This window comes from Myodes glareolus, chromosome 1, assembly GCF_982192425.1.
Source record: "Myodes glareolus chromosome 1, mMyoGla1.1, whole genome shotgun sequence".
NCBI classification, from domain to species: Eukaryota; Metazoa; Chordata; class Mammalia; order Rodentia; family Cricetidae; genus Myodes; species Myodes glareolus.
In genome coordinates, this window is record NC_142026.1 from 72,990,531 (window position 1) to 73,005,411 (window position 14,881).

The window sequence follows — 14,881 nt, forward strand, 5'->3', positions numbered from 1 at the left end:
TCAGAGTCTAACTAAGTTTTATTTCTACTGTGAAGCGCTCTGAGATCTTTGAACACATCTCCCAACATTAAGGTTCAAAGAATTTAAACTAGCTGGGCTACTGGAACTCAATTGTTATTCATTAACTTGAGCTACAATCCATACAGCTCCTTTAGGTGAAACTCACAGACCCTGGCTGTGAAGCATATTCTTGTATTTATTTTTATTCATCAAAACTCTGTATAAGTTATCATTATTATTACCAAATTATATAGTACAGCTTAGGGAGGGATAATCTTGACAATTTGTAGGCAGAAATGCCCAGTAAAATGGGATGTTTCCAAGAGATAAAGACACTATAGTACAGGCAGTGGAGATCTCCCCACATCCACTCACACCATGCTAGATACCAGAGAAACAACCACAGAAACATGTAAAGGCCCAGCAGAAACAAAAGATATTCTGGTGTCCATAGTCTGATGGCCTTGCCTAAACGAGATTGGCTCAGAAGAGGATTCCCATCTGGTGGGCTGACACCTGGAACTTTAATTGTAACTTGCAACTCTTCTAGCAATGACAATGGCACAATGTACTAGTGAGAGATATGGTAAAATCAAAGGCTGCTCACCTATGGCAGTTTGGAATCAGATGTTCTGATTTTCTATCTCTACAGATCTATCCTACTTATGCTGAACCTAGTAATTCTTTTTAAAAATAGTGTCTCTCTCTCTCTCTCTCTCTCTCTCTCTCTCTCTCTCTAAAAATCTCCTAGATATTAGTGTTTGCTTTAGATGTGAAGATGCAGAAGATGCAGTGAGGAATTAGTCAGTAGTCTGAGAATAGAGAGGAAGATGAAGGACTCTAGTTCCTCTCTCCAAAGTCCTTCCCATAAGGACATGCACTCAACTATGCTCATAGCAGAACTGTTTACATTAAACTGTTTGTTTAATAGGCAAAACCTGGAAACAACCTAAATGCCCTAGACTGAAGAATGGATAAAAAGAAGGTCGTAAATTTACACAGTGGAGTACTACAGATAGGAGAAAAATAGTGACATCTTGAAATTTGCAGGCAAATGGATGGCTCTAGAAAACATCATATTGAGTGATGTAACCCAGACTCAGAAAGATAAATATCATATGGTATCACTCATAACTGGCTTTTAGACATAAAACAAAGTAAACCAGCCTACAATTCACAATTCCAGAGAACCTATAAAACAATTAGGACCCTAAGAGAGACATACATGAATCTAATCTACATGGGAAGTATTAAAAGACAAGACCTCCTGAGTAAATTGGGAGCATGGGGACCATGAGAGAGGGTTGAAGGGCAGGAGAGAAGCAGGGAGGGGAGCAGAGAAACATGTATAGCTCAATAAAATCAATAAAAAATGTAATGAAATTCCTGAAAGTCCTTCCTTAGTTACCCTGTATTGGCCCAAGTATCCTTCTGTAAATGTAGTGCACACACCTCTATTTCTCTGGTATTGTTTTCTCACACTACTCAGATGACACTCACTGGCTTGTTTTCAGGGCTTACTCTTTTTGGCAGAACAACAAGCATGAAGGAGGATAACAAAGAAGAAAAGGATCATGGTCACTGATAGCCCAATCAACATATGCATGATCATGTGGTTATCTGAAAAGAGACATAACCCCATAAAAGGTAAATTATAGTATCCCCATTTTTATAGATTGCATAATATTGATTGAAGATAATTATTATACTATTTCTTTGTGACATGAGTCTTGATGGAGAACCTAGTAGTAATATTCTGCTTAAAATTTAACTGACTCCTAAAGACTTACTTTTATACATAATGCATTTCTTAACTCTCAACAGTAGATTCTATATTTGTGATAGATGGTGATTAATTCAGATACCCACAACTGGGAAAACTGTGGAGAATAAGAGACTATAGAATACTTGGCCCTAAAAGAGATGTTTACATCTCATATACTTCTTCAAATGTTCATCTTTATTATGAAAGAGATAGACGAAGTGATTGCAAGAAGAAGCTCTGAATGATTATAAGGAAACTGTCTTCTGAACAGTGAGGTTAGCATAATATGGGAACTTCACAAGAGGGCAAGATAACATGTCCAAGAGCAGTGCAAGGTCATGGTAGACAAAATACCAGCATGGAGAAGGGAGATGGACATGAAGTCCCACCCCTAGTCAAGGGGCTAGGGGCAATTGATAACTGTTGGCAGAAGGAGTGTCAGTTATAGCAGTGCTGTTGCTAGTAAGTTGACCATGAACAAGCAGAAGTCCACACATCCAAGAATATATGGACATTATGCCTGTGGCAGAAAACTTCAGGACACTGGGTAAAGGTCATGTGCTCAATATCTAAATCTGAGATTGATACCAGTGCTCACTTAATCTGGCTAACAACTTCTACATCTTTAATACCCTTGAACCAAACTACTAATTCTTCCAAAGGGCTAAAGTAAAGTCTAGTGTAGTCTGTCACAGGTAATATTTTTATAAAATTGTCATTTCTGCTTGCTTGCTTCCCTTTTCAGGCTCTATGTTCTTCTCTCCAGGAAAAACTGAGCTAGAAAGAGCACTTCATTGTTCCTGGAAGGGGGCTAAATCTGCTCTCCCTTTACGTGTAAGAGATCTCAGGTACAGTTCCCATGCTACTCGTAAAACCTTCTGGAGGAGAAGAGGAGATGATGATGTTAAGACTTCTGAGATGTGAGGAAGTTGAGTCAAAATAGGAGCCCAAGAGCATTTGGTTCCTAAGTTTCCACAATAGAGAAGGGGAAAAATTACTCACTAGTTTTGGAGTCTGGTTCGATGCATGAAGTGAAATTTCTTGATGAGTTTACTAGGGAAGGGGAGAAGAGAGGGTAAAAGTTTATCAAAAGACTATGTGCCTTCCCCATATGCAAAGTCTTTTAAATTAGGAGGGTAAGCAGCACCCACTCCACTTCTTAGTGCTGAGCCTTTAGAATCATAGTATGTCATTATGTGATTTGCTTTTAGGTGTTGATTTCAAGTTGTGATGAGTCAATAAGAATATTGTGGAGAGATCTGAGCTTCTGCAGCAGGGTCTTCGGTGTTCCATGGGACCCTTCCCTGCCCCCACTGCTGCCGCCGTTTTGTCTCCTGGGTCCTTGGATACCAACTATCCCTGTTTCAGTGCTGAGGAGTCCTATCCAGAGAGTGCTGAGGAGTTTCATCCAGAGAGGAGGAGATGGGCAGGCACCAATGAAAGAATTCCTCCAACAACCTGAAAGGCAACATGACATCTCCAGAATCCAGGGATCACGAAACTAGAAGAATTGAACACCCTACTCCAGAAGAAATAGAAGAAGTCGACTCTAGGAGCATCTTTATAAAAATAATAGAGGAACTTAAAAAGGAGGTGAAAATCTCATAAAGAAGTGGAAGATAAGTATAACAAAAAGATTGAGGAAATGAGTAAAGAAATGGAAGAGAATTATACCAAAAAGTTTGAAGAAAAGAGTAAATCCATAAATGAAATTCTGGGAAACCAATAAAAACAATCAAACAGGTAATGGAAACAGTTTAAGATTAGATAACTGAAATGGAGGCAATGAAGAAAACACAAACCAAGGGCCAGATGGCTATGGAAAATTTAAGTAAATGAACAGAGACTTCAGAAACAAGCATAACCAACAGAATACAAGAGATAGAAGAAAGAGTCTCAGACTCTGAAGACACCATAGAGAAAATAAACACTCTGACCAAAGAAAACAGCAAATTCAACAAATTCTCATCACAAAACATTCAGGAAATGTGGGACACAATAAAAAAACCAAGCTCGACTTTCTGGTCACCCTGCAGTGGTGGCTCCACCCTGCTGAGTTCTCCCGAATCACATCCCAGCATTCATCCAGGTACACCTTCCTCTCTTCCCTCCTTCTCCCTGGGGCCACAAGATCTCCTCAGAGATGCTCCCTTGCAGGCTGGGCCTGGGCTGTGAGTGCAACCCGGCAGGAGGGAGTGCCTGTGTTTCAATAGACTGCCCGAGGAAAGGTAGGCCTTCTGTCAGTGAAGTCCCTGCCCAACAAGGGAACCTGACCTGGTACCAGAAGATGCAATAGAGAGCATTTGAAGGAAGAGATGGGCAGACGCCAAGGCAAGAACTCCTCCAACAATCTAAAAAACAACATGAAATCACCAGATCCCAACGACCCTACAATAGAAGGACCTGAACCTCTAAATTCAGAAGAAGTGGAAAAAAGTGCCATTGTGAAAGCAATAGAGTCCCTTAAACAGGATATGAATAACTCCCTTAAAGAACTGGATGAGAAATACAACAAAAAGATTGAAGAAATGAGTAAAGAAATGGATGAGAAGTATAACAAAAAGTTCAAAGAAATGAGTAAATCCGCGAATGATACACTGAGAAACCAAGAAAAAACAATCAAACAGGTAATGGAAACAGTTCAAGAATTGAAAACTGAAATGAAGGCAATGAAGAAAACACAAAACGAGGACCGGCTGGATATGGAAAATCTAGGTAAACCAACAGAGACTACAGAATCAAGCATAACCAATAGGATACAAGAGATGGAAGAATGAATCTCAGAGTCTGAAGATACCATAGAGAAAGTAAATGCTCTGATCAAAGAAAAAAGCAAATCCAACAAATTCTCATCACAAAACATTCAAGAAATCTGGGACACAATAAAAAAACCAAATCTAAGAATAATAGGGATTGAAGAAGTAGAAGAATGCAGATCAAAGGCCCAGAAAATATATTCAACAAAATTATAGAAGAAAACTTTCCCAACCTAAAGAATGATATCCCTATGAAGGTTCAAGAAGCATACAGAACACCAAATAGACTTGATCAAAAAAAAATCCCCTCGTCATATAATAATCAAAACACAAAACATACAGATTAAAGAAAGAATATTAAGAGCTGCAAAGGAAAAAGGTCAAGTAACTTATAAAGGTAAACGTACCAGACTTACACCAGACTTCTCTATAGAAACCATGAAAGCCAGAAGGTCCTGGATAGAGGTACTGCAGAAACTAAGAGACCATGGATGCAAACCCAGACTACAACACCCAGCCAAGCTATCATTCACTATCAATGGAGAAAACAAAATATTCCAGGATAAGAACAAATTTAAACAATTCGTAGCCACAAACCCAGCCTTACAGAAAGTAATAGAAGGAAAATCGCAACCCAAGGAATCCAACATTGCTAACACTGCCTACAATAACTCAGACTTCTAGCGACCCTTCACGAGCTTAACTCAAAGAAGGGACACATACAAACCCTATTAAACAAACAAAAAATAATAATAACCGGAGTCAACAACCACTGGTCATTAATATCACTTAATATTAATGGACTCAATTCACCTATAAAAAGGCACAGACTAAGAGATTAGATACGAAAACAGGATCCAACATTCTGCTGTTTACAAGAAACACACCTCAACCACAAAAACAGACATCTACTCAGAGTAAAGGGTTGGGAAAAGGTTTTTCAAGCAAACGGACCTAAGAAACAAGCAGGTGTGGCCATTCTAACTTCCAACAAAATTGACTTCAAACTAAAATCAATCAGAAGAGATAGAGATGGACATTTCATACTCATAACAGGGACAATTCATCAGGAGGAAGTCTCAATCCTGAATATCTATACCCCTAATATAAAGCCTCCTACTTATGTAAAAGAAACACTTCTAGAACTCAAGACAGTCATCAAACCACACACACTAATAGTAGGAGACTTCAACACTCCTCTCTCACCAATGGACAGGTCAATCAGATAGAAACCTAACAGAGAAATAAGAGAATTATTGGAGGTATTGAATCAAATGGACTTAACAGATAGCTATAGAACATTCCACCCAAATAGGAAAGAATATACCTTCTTCTCTGCAGCTCATGGAACCTTCTCGAAAATTGACCACATACTGGGTAACAAAGCAAACTTCCACAGATACAAAAGAACATTAGTAACCACCTGTGTCTTGTCAGACCACCTTGGATTAAAGTTAGAATTCAACAACAATGCTACCCCCAGGAAACCAACAAACTCATGGAAGTTGAGCAGTCAACTACTGAATCACCCCTGGGTCAAGGAAGAAATAAAGAAAGAAATTAAAGTCTTCCTTGAATTTAATGAAAATAAAGACACAACATACTCAAACCTATGGGACACTATGAAAGCAGTGCTAAGAGGAAAGTTCATAGCACTAAGTGCCCAATTAAAGAAAACGGAGAAAGCACACATTGGAGATTTAACAGCACACTTGAAAGCTCTAGAAAAAAAAGACGCTGATTCACCCAGGAGGTCTAGAAGACTGGAAATAATCAAACTGAGGGCTGAAATCAACAAAATAGAAACACAGAAAACAATTCAAAGAATCAATGAAACAAAAAGTTGGTTCTTGGATAAAATCAACAAGATTGACAAACCCCTAGCCAAACTAATCAAATGGCAGAGAGAGAACATGCAAATTAATAAGATCAGAAATGAAAAGGTAGACATAACTATAGACACAGAGGAAATTCACAGAATCATTAGATCTTACTACAAAAGCCTGTATGCCACAAAATTGGAAAATGTAAAAGAAATTGACTTTTTTAAAGATAAGTACCATATACCAAAGTTGAACCAAGACCAGGTGAACAATCTAAATAGACCTGTCAGTCGTGAAGAATTAGAAGCTGTTATCAAAAAACTCCCTACCAAAAAAGCCCAGGACCAGATGGTTTCAATGCAGAATTCTATCAGAACTTCCAGGAAGAGCTAATACCTATACTCCTTAATGTATTTCACAATATAGAAACAGAAAAGTCATTGCCAAACTGTTTCTATGAAGCTACAGTTACCCTAATACCAAAACCCCAAAAAGACACGACCAAGAAAGAGAATTACTGGCCAATCTCACTCATGAAAATCGACGCAAAAATTCTCAACAAAATCCTGGGAAACTGAACCCAAGAACACATTAGAAAAATCATCCATTATGATCAGGTGGGCTTCATTCCAGAGATGCAGGGCTGGTTCAACATATGCAAATCTATAATGTAATCCATCATATAAATAAACTGAAAGAAAAAAAACCATATGATCATTTTATTGGATGCTGAAAAAGCATTTGACAAAATTCAACACCCCTTTATGATAAAGGTGTTGGAGAGATTGGGGATACGAGGATCATACCTAAATATAATAAAAACAATATACAGCAAGCCGACAGCTAGCATCAAACTGAATGGAGAGAAACTCAAAGCAATTCCACTAAAATTAGGAACACGACTAGGCTGTCCTCTCTCTCCATACCTCTTCAATATAGTAATTGAAGTTCTAGCAATAGCAATAAGACAACTTAAGGGGATCAAGGGGATTCGTATTGGAAAGGATGAAGTTAAACTTTCCTTATTTGCAGATGATATGATAGTATACATAAGTGACCCCAAAAACTCTACCAAAGAACTCCTACAGCTGATAAACACCTTTAGTAATGTGGCAGGATACAAGATCAACTCCAAAAAATCGGTTGCCCTCCTCATATACACAAAGGATAAAGAAGCAGAGAGGGAAATCAGAGAAACCTCACCTTTCACGATAGCCACAAATAGCATAAAATATCTTGGGGTAACTCTAACCAAGAAAGTGAAAGACCTATTTGACAAGAACTTTAAGTCTTTGAAGAAAGAAATTGAGGAAGACACCAGAAAATGGAAAGACCTCCCCTGCTCTTGGATTGGGAGAATCAACATAGTAAAAATGGCAGTTCTACCAAAAGCAATCTATAGATTCAATGCAATCCCCATAAAAATCCCATCAAACTTCTTCACAGACCTTGAGAGAACAATAAATGAGTTTATATGGCAAAACAAAAAACCCAGGATAGCCAAAACAATCTTATACAATAAAGGAACCTCTGGAGGCATTACCATCCCTGACTTCAAACTCTATTACAGAGCGACAGTATTGAAAACAGCTTGGTATTGGCATAAGAACAGAGAAGTCGACCTATGGAATCGAATAGAAGACCTGGATATTAAGTGACAAACCTATGAACACCTAATTTTTGACAAGGGAGCTAAAGGTATACAATGGAAGAAGGAAAGCGTCTTTAACAAATGGTGCTGGCATAACTGGATGTCAACCTGTAGAAGAATGAAAATAGATCCATATCTATCACCATGCACAAAACTCAAGTCCAAATGGATTAAAGACCTCAACATTAATCTGACCACTTTGAACCTGATAGAAGAGAAAGTGGGAAGTAGTCTACAAGATATAGGCACAGGAGGCCATTTCCTATGTAGAACCCCAGTAGCACAGACAATAAGAGAATCAATGAATAAATGGGACCTACTGAAACTGAGAAGCTTCTGTAAAGAAAAGGACACTGTCAGTAAGACAAAAAGACTACCTTCTGACTGTGAGAAGATCTTAACCAACCCCTCAACAGACAAAGGTCTGATCTCCAAAAATACAATGAACTCAAGAAGCTACATACTAAAACTCTAATTAACCCAATTAAAAAATGGGGTACTGAACTGAACAGAGAATTCACAACAGATGAACTTCAAATGGCCAAAAGACACTTAAGGTCATGCTCAACCTCCTTAGCAATCAGGGAAATGTACATCAAATCAACTTTGAGATACCATCTTACACCTGTCAGAATAGCTAAAGTCAAAAACACCAATGATAGCCTATGTTGGAGAGGATGTGGAGTGAGGGGAACACTCATCCATTGTTGGTGGGAATGCAAACTTTTGCAGCCACTGTGGAAATCAGTGTGGTGGTTTTCTTAGGAAACTTGGAGTCAACCTCCCTAAGGACCCAGCAATTCCACTCTTGGGTATATACCCAAGAGATGCCCTATCATACTACAGAAGCATTTGTTCACCTATGTTCATAGCAGCACTATTTATAATAGCCAGAACATGGAAACAACCTAGGTGCCCCTCAATAGACGAATGGTTAAAGAAGATGTGGAACATATACACATTAGCGTTTTACTCAGTGGTAAAAAACAATGACATCTTGAAAATTGCATGTAAATGGATGGAAATAGAAAACGCTCTACTGAGTGAGGTAACCCAGACCCCAAAAGAGGAATATGGTATGTACTCACTCATTAGTGGATTCTAGCCATAGTTAATTGTCTTTGAGCCTATTATTCGTGATCCTAGAGAAGCTAAATAAGAAGGTGAACTTGAAGAAAATCATATAGTTATCTCCTGGATATAGGAAGTAGTCAAGATTGCAAGGCAAACTTGGTTGCACGGGGGGGGGGAGGTATATGGGGGAGTGTAAGTAAGGGGAGATGGTTAGAGAGAAGGGAGAAGGGGAGGATTGGGGATGGCATGGGGGAATGAGATGGGGGAGGAAGGATGGATATGGGAGCAGGCAAGTATATATCTCAACTAAGGGAGCCATTTTAGGGTCGGCAAGAGACTTCTTTCTGGAGGGGTTCTCAGGCCCAAGGAGAGGTTCCCAGATTCTTCCCTGGGCAGCAGAGGAGAGGGTGCCTGAACTGGCCTTGGCCCATTACCATACTGAGGAATATTTTGCATATCACCAAAGAACCTTCACTTGGCGATGGATGGAGATAGAGCCTGAGACACATATTGGAACACTGGACTTAACTCCCTAGGTCCAAATGAGAAGCAGAAGAAGGGAGAACATGAGCAAGATAGGCAGGACCAGACAGAACCTTTATCTGACGATAGATGGAGATAGAGACGGAGAACCGCATTGGAGCACCGGACTGAGCCCCCCAAGGTCCAAATGATGAGCAGAAGTTGGGAGAATATGAAAAAGGAAATCAGGACCGCGAGTGGTGCGTTCACCCACTGATACAAGGGGACTGATCGAATGAGAGCTCACCAAGGCCAGCTGGACTGGGACTGAACGAGCATGTGATCAAACCAGATTCTCTGAATGTGGCTGACATGGGGGCTGACTGAGAAGCCATTGACAATGGCACTGGTTCTTGTTTCGTCTGCATGTACTGGCTGTTTGGGATCCTAGTCTGTTTGGATGCTCACCTTCCTAGGCCTGGAGGGAGGGGGGAGAAACTTGAACTTCCCACAGGGCAGGAAACCCTGACTACTCTTTGGACTGGAGAGGGATGAGGAGAGGGAGTGGTGGAAGGGAGGAGAGGGAGTGAGGGGAATGGGAGGGTATGGGGAGGAGGGGAGGAAGTGAAAATTTTTATAAACAAACAAATAAAAAAATTAAAAAAAGAATATTGTGGAGAGAGCTATGTGAGGGAGAGATCAGGAGGCTGCTCCATCTGTTATCTGTCCAAACTGATTGCAATCTTATCCTTAATGTGTCTGTCCTGACCTTTTTTCTTATTCTCTATGGATACATACACATCCCAATGTGACTGACCAATCAAGATAAGGATTCTTTGAGAGGCTCCTTATTTATTACTTTGTAATTTGATATTCATTATTAAACTCTATGTCTTTTTATAAAAGTTCTCAAATAAAATATAATTGTATCTCTTTCCTTATTCTTTTCATCTTTTCAGGGCATCTCAGGTATCCTTCCTCCAGGCTTTTCCATACACCCCCTTACATCGATAGCCTCTTTGTCTTTGATTAATAATGTTTTATTTTGTAACACACACATATATACATATTATGTATATGTATATGTTACTGAGTCTATCATCAGAAAGATGGTTCTCAGACATGGCTTCTTTAGGATCTCCTTAGTCACAAGATATGAGACACATATAAGACGACTTTCTTACCTGAGACAGAAAGGTACAATGGTTCACTTGGGAATGACCACACATGGGAAGAGTTCCTGAAAGAGCCATAGCATCTATAGGTCTCTGCCTGGATCAGAGGAACAGGAAGGAAGTTTGCCTGGAATGTCCCACTGTGGCTCTTCTCTGCAGGCAAACCATGTCCCTGAGGCACCCCTTTCATGGACAGATGGAACATGTCAAACTGATGGTCTGAGATGCAGGACAAGATCATGTTCTCTCCTGATGTCACAACAGTTCCCATCAGGGCAGACAGAGAAGGTTTCTTGTATAAACCTGGAAGAAAGGAGGTAGAGACAGTGGGGGTGCCGTTCCTTACCAGTGTTCAGTCACTCCTCAGTGTTCTCTCTCCCTGCTTCCATTTCTATGATCTCTCTCTACCCACATTTATCTTTGTCTTTTCTACCTCCCTTTTTCTTCCCATCTCCTTTTCTTTTAAATTACCTTACCGAGTCTCTGACTTCAATCCTATACCCATATATTTTATTTCATTTCTCACTTTTAGACAGTTTCTGACTCTATATGCATTCGTTCATACCATTTCCTTTTAAGTTTGTTTTTATAAACAGATATCTAATTTATGCAACAATCGGATTCATCAAGAAACATTCAAATATATAATGCATTTTATAATTGTTTTCTTTAAAAATTCGAAGTTAAACTATAATTACATCATTTTGTGACTTCTTTTTCTTTAAGTGTTGTTACATATGTTTATATATGTAATCTTGAACATATTTATGCTATTATTTTTTTCTTCTCCACCAATTTTTATTCCTTTCCTTTCACCAATTGTTCTTTACACTTTCAGTTTTTTCCAAATGTTTTGTCAATCAATGGGTTAATTAGAGGTACTTATTATTTTGTTTTAATTAAGATATAAAGCAACAAACTCCATTAAGGCATTCTCAAACAGTTCATTTTGTACATTTTCTTCACAATCATTTCCCTTATACCACCTTTGCTGGTCCTTCCCCCTCACATCCCCTTCTGTGTCATATGTATTTCTTCTCTTTTCCATTCCACTTTGTTAATATCCTTCCCCTTCTCATGTTCCCAATTTCATGACTTATAACTTCTTATTTTTCTTTTTCCAGGTTTTTTATTATTATTTTTATTAAAAATGTTTTCACCTCCTCCCCTTCTCCCATTTCCCTCTCCCTTCCTCCATCCCCTCTCCCCCTCCCTCACCAATTCAAAGAGCAGTCAGTGTTCCCTGCCCTGTGGAAAGTCCAAGGTCCTCCTCCCTCTATCCAGTTCTAGAAAGGTGAGCATCCAAACAGACTAGGTTCTCATAAAGCCAGTACATGCAGTAGAATCAAAACCCAGTGCCATTTTCTTTGGCTTCTCAGTCAACCCTCCTTATCAGCCACGTTCAGAGAGTCCGGTTTGATCACATATGGGAGCAGGGAAGTATAGATCTTAATTAAGGGGACCGTTTTAGGGTTGGCAAGAGACTGGACTCTAGAGGGGTTCCCAGGTGTCCAAGGAGGTGTCCCTAGCTTGTTCCTTGAGCAGCTGAGGAGAGGGCACCTGAACTGGCCCTATCCTATAACCACACTGATCAATATCTTGCATATCACCATAGAACCCTCATCTGGTGATGGATGGAGATAGAGACAGAGACCCACATTGGAGCACTGGACTGAACTTCCAAGGTCCTTATGAGGAGCATAAGGAGAGAGAACATGAGCAAGGAAGTCAGGACCTCGAGAGGTGCACCCTCTGTGATGGTGGGGCTGATCTAATGGGAACTCACCAAGGCCAGCTGGACTGGGACTTATAACTTCTTAATCCCATGTATATTAAAAATGTAGACTCTGACTTCATTCTAAATAATTATTTTTATATCTTGTCCTTCTCCTCATATCTGTGTTAATGGATCTCTCTTTTCAAAGGATAGAATATTCCACGAATGTGTTTGTTTCCTTGAACAGGGGACATGATGATCTTCCTTCCTGTGTTTCTCCTAGTGTGTTTACTGTTCAAGTGTAATCTACCATCTGCCCCCAATTTATGCTTTGAAATATCCAATATTTGCTATTATTTCTCTATTTCTGAAATCTTCCATTCAAGCTTAAGACTTTTTGTAGATTTTTTCTTCCCCCACACTCCTAGTTTACTATTTCCTCAGTATTTGAATCTTTCTCTCAGTCTCTCTGTTTGTATATATTTCCATGTCTCTAAATTTTTTGCATATTTGTATCCCAGGGGGAAACACTATACCTTTTTCCACCCATTCTAGAATGTGTGAATGAGTCTTGAACATGGGTTGACAGCATTTTGGAAATGTAGAGAACAGACAAAGACTGATGGCCTACTCAATTACCTAGGGTTATGCTATTCTTTGTTGAATAGTTAGTCAAATACAAAAATGGAAGAACTGTCAAACCAGACAGAAATTCTATGGGTGCCATCTGTACCAAGACCTCAGGACTGATGAAGAAGCAATCCCAGTCAGCACATGAACACAAGTCAGACTTATATGTCTAGGTCTTCTTACAGGTGTCTTTTAGAGAAAGAAGCCAAACAAAATTCTGAACTTCTAGGCCTTTGAACATTAGTAGAAGGATGTCCTTGTTTCTAAGACATATTAGTCTCACAAAGCTGCCCTTTTCTCTTTATTTCTAGGTATGATTCCTTTGACATCCCTGTATCTGTGCTTTATGCTATAACCAATGGTTTATTCTTGTATCTCTGTTTTCATCATCTATGTCAGCAATATAATTTCCAAGTCTGCCCTTTTCTAAGTTTCTCACATTCACCTTCTAGGGCATACTGTCTATAGAATAACTGTTCTGCATCACAGAGAGGCTGGTGACCAGGTAGCACCCTCTTACCTGTGATCTTTATGTCAACAGGGTCACTGGATTCAGACAATTCATATGGTGTTTGTTTGTAAGAACCATAGCATGTGTACGTCCCAGCATGGTCAGGTGTCACAGGACCTATTGGGAAGTTGGCATGGGACCCCGTCATATGAATTTCTGCAGAAAGCTGGTGAGAGTTCTTGTTTATTCCCATTCTATGTGAAGTCAAAGTGAAAGTGTCAAATGTAATCTCTGATAGGCACTTCAATATTACCTTCTCTCCCAATTTTACCAAGGGAGTTGGTAGGGCCAAGAGGAAAGGCTTCCTGTAGATTCCTAGGAAGAAAGAGATTGTGAGCATGAACCTGCTATCAATCTATGTATCCCAGAAATCCTCTGCTATTTCCCCCCTAATCTGTTCTTTTTTATCAGTATCCCAGTGTCCTTTTCATTTTTTATGTCAGCTTGTACACAGACTCCTCCATTTTTCCATGACCATTTCCCACTTATTTGACCCTGGTTACAGCACAACATTTTCCAATTGTATGTTTAGCATATCCCTTTATAATGCTGAGAGTCTGACTAGAACTTGTTTGAAAAATTCTAGTGTGGGGAGGTTTGTCAGAATGAAAAGACACAGCAAATATGATCTCTGACCTGAAATTATGATCTTCAGAGGCTCACTGGGTGATGAGAGCTCATTATGGTGTTGACCTGTATAACTATAGCATCTGTAGGTTCCTCCAAATGCTCGGGTCACAGGTCCCAAAAGAAGACTCCTCTGGAGCATTCTTTTATAGACCTGAAGTTTAGGATCCCCATGCTCTTTGTACAGCATGACTATGTTAAACTTATTGTGAGTGTCACAAGTGAGGGTCACATTCTGTCCCTGAGGAACAATATGGCTTGGCCAGGCAGACAGTGAAGGTTTGGCATTAATTCCTGTAGAAAGATACACAGGGTAAAATATTTAGTGATTCGCCTTCATTCTTGAGATCTGAGTTTCTGAATTTTACTTCTTCAGGGTCCATTGTTTGACCCTTTTCTCTGAATGGAAACATCTCTGTTTCAATGTTAGAGCTTTAAAGGCTCAAGGAACTCAAGAGGTAAACAAACATTAATGTACTGAAGAGCTGAAACTTGCAAGATTCACCAGTGACCCTTCCTACTCTATAGAAACTGTAAGTTACTCTTTCTGCTGAATTCTAAAAGGAGATATCCAAGACCCATTCATCTGCCAGTAAGTTGTGTGGGGAGCTCTATGGTTTTGGCTTTCATGATAATCACCCATAGTGAGGTGTGCTTTCAGTAATTCTTTGGAGTCATCCCTTGTTTCTG

At 39.5% G+C, this 14,881-nt stretch overlaps 1 protein-coding gene across 1 annotated transcript in view; it reads right to left on the bottom strand.

Annotated features, from left to right (window-relative positions):
- The window catches only part of LOC125395530 (killer cell immunoglobulin-like receptor 3DL1), a 68,424-nt gene that overhangs the window by 6,333 nt on the left and 47,210 nt on the right, over positions 1 to 14,881 (bottom strand). The window contains exons 6-8 of the mRNA XM_087896288.1: positions 14,201 to 14,485; positions 13,574 to 13,879; positions 10,716 to 11,009 (exon numbers count right to left, since the gene is read on the bottom strand). Coding sequence (XP_087752414.1) covers positions 10,716 to 11,009; positions 13,574 to 13,879; positions 14,201 to 14,485 — 885 coding nt within the window. The remainder of the gene's footprint in view (positions 1 to 10,715; positions 11,010 to 13,573; positions 13,880 to 14,200; positions 14,486 to 14,881) is intronic.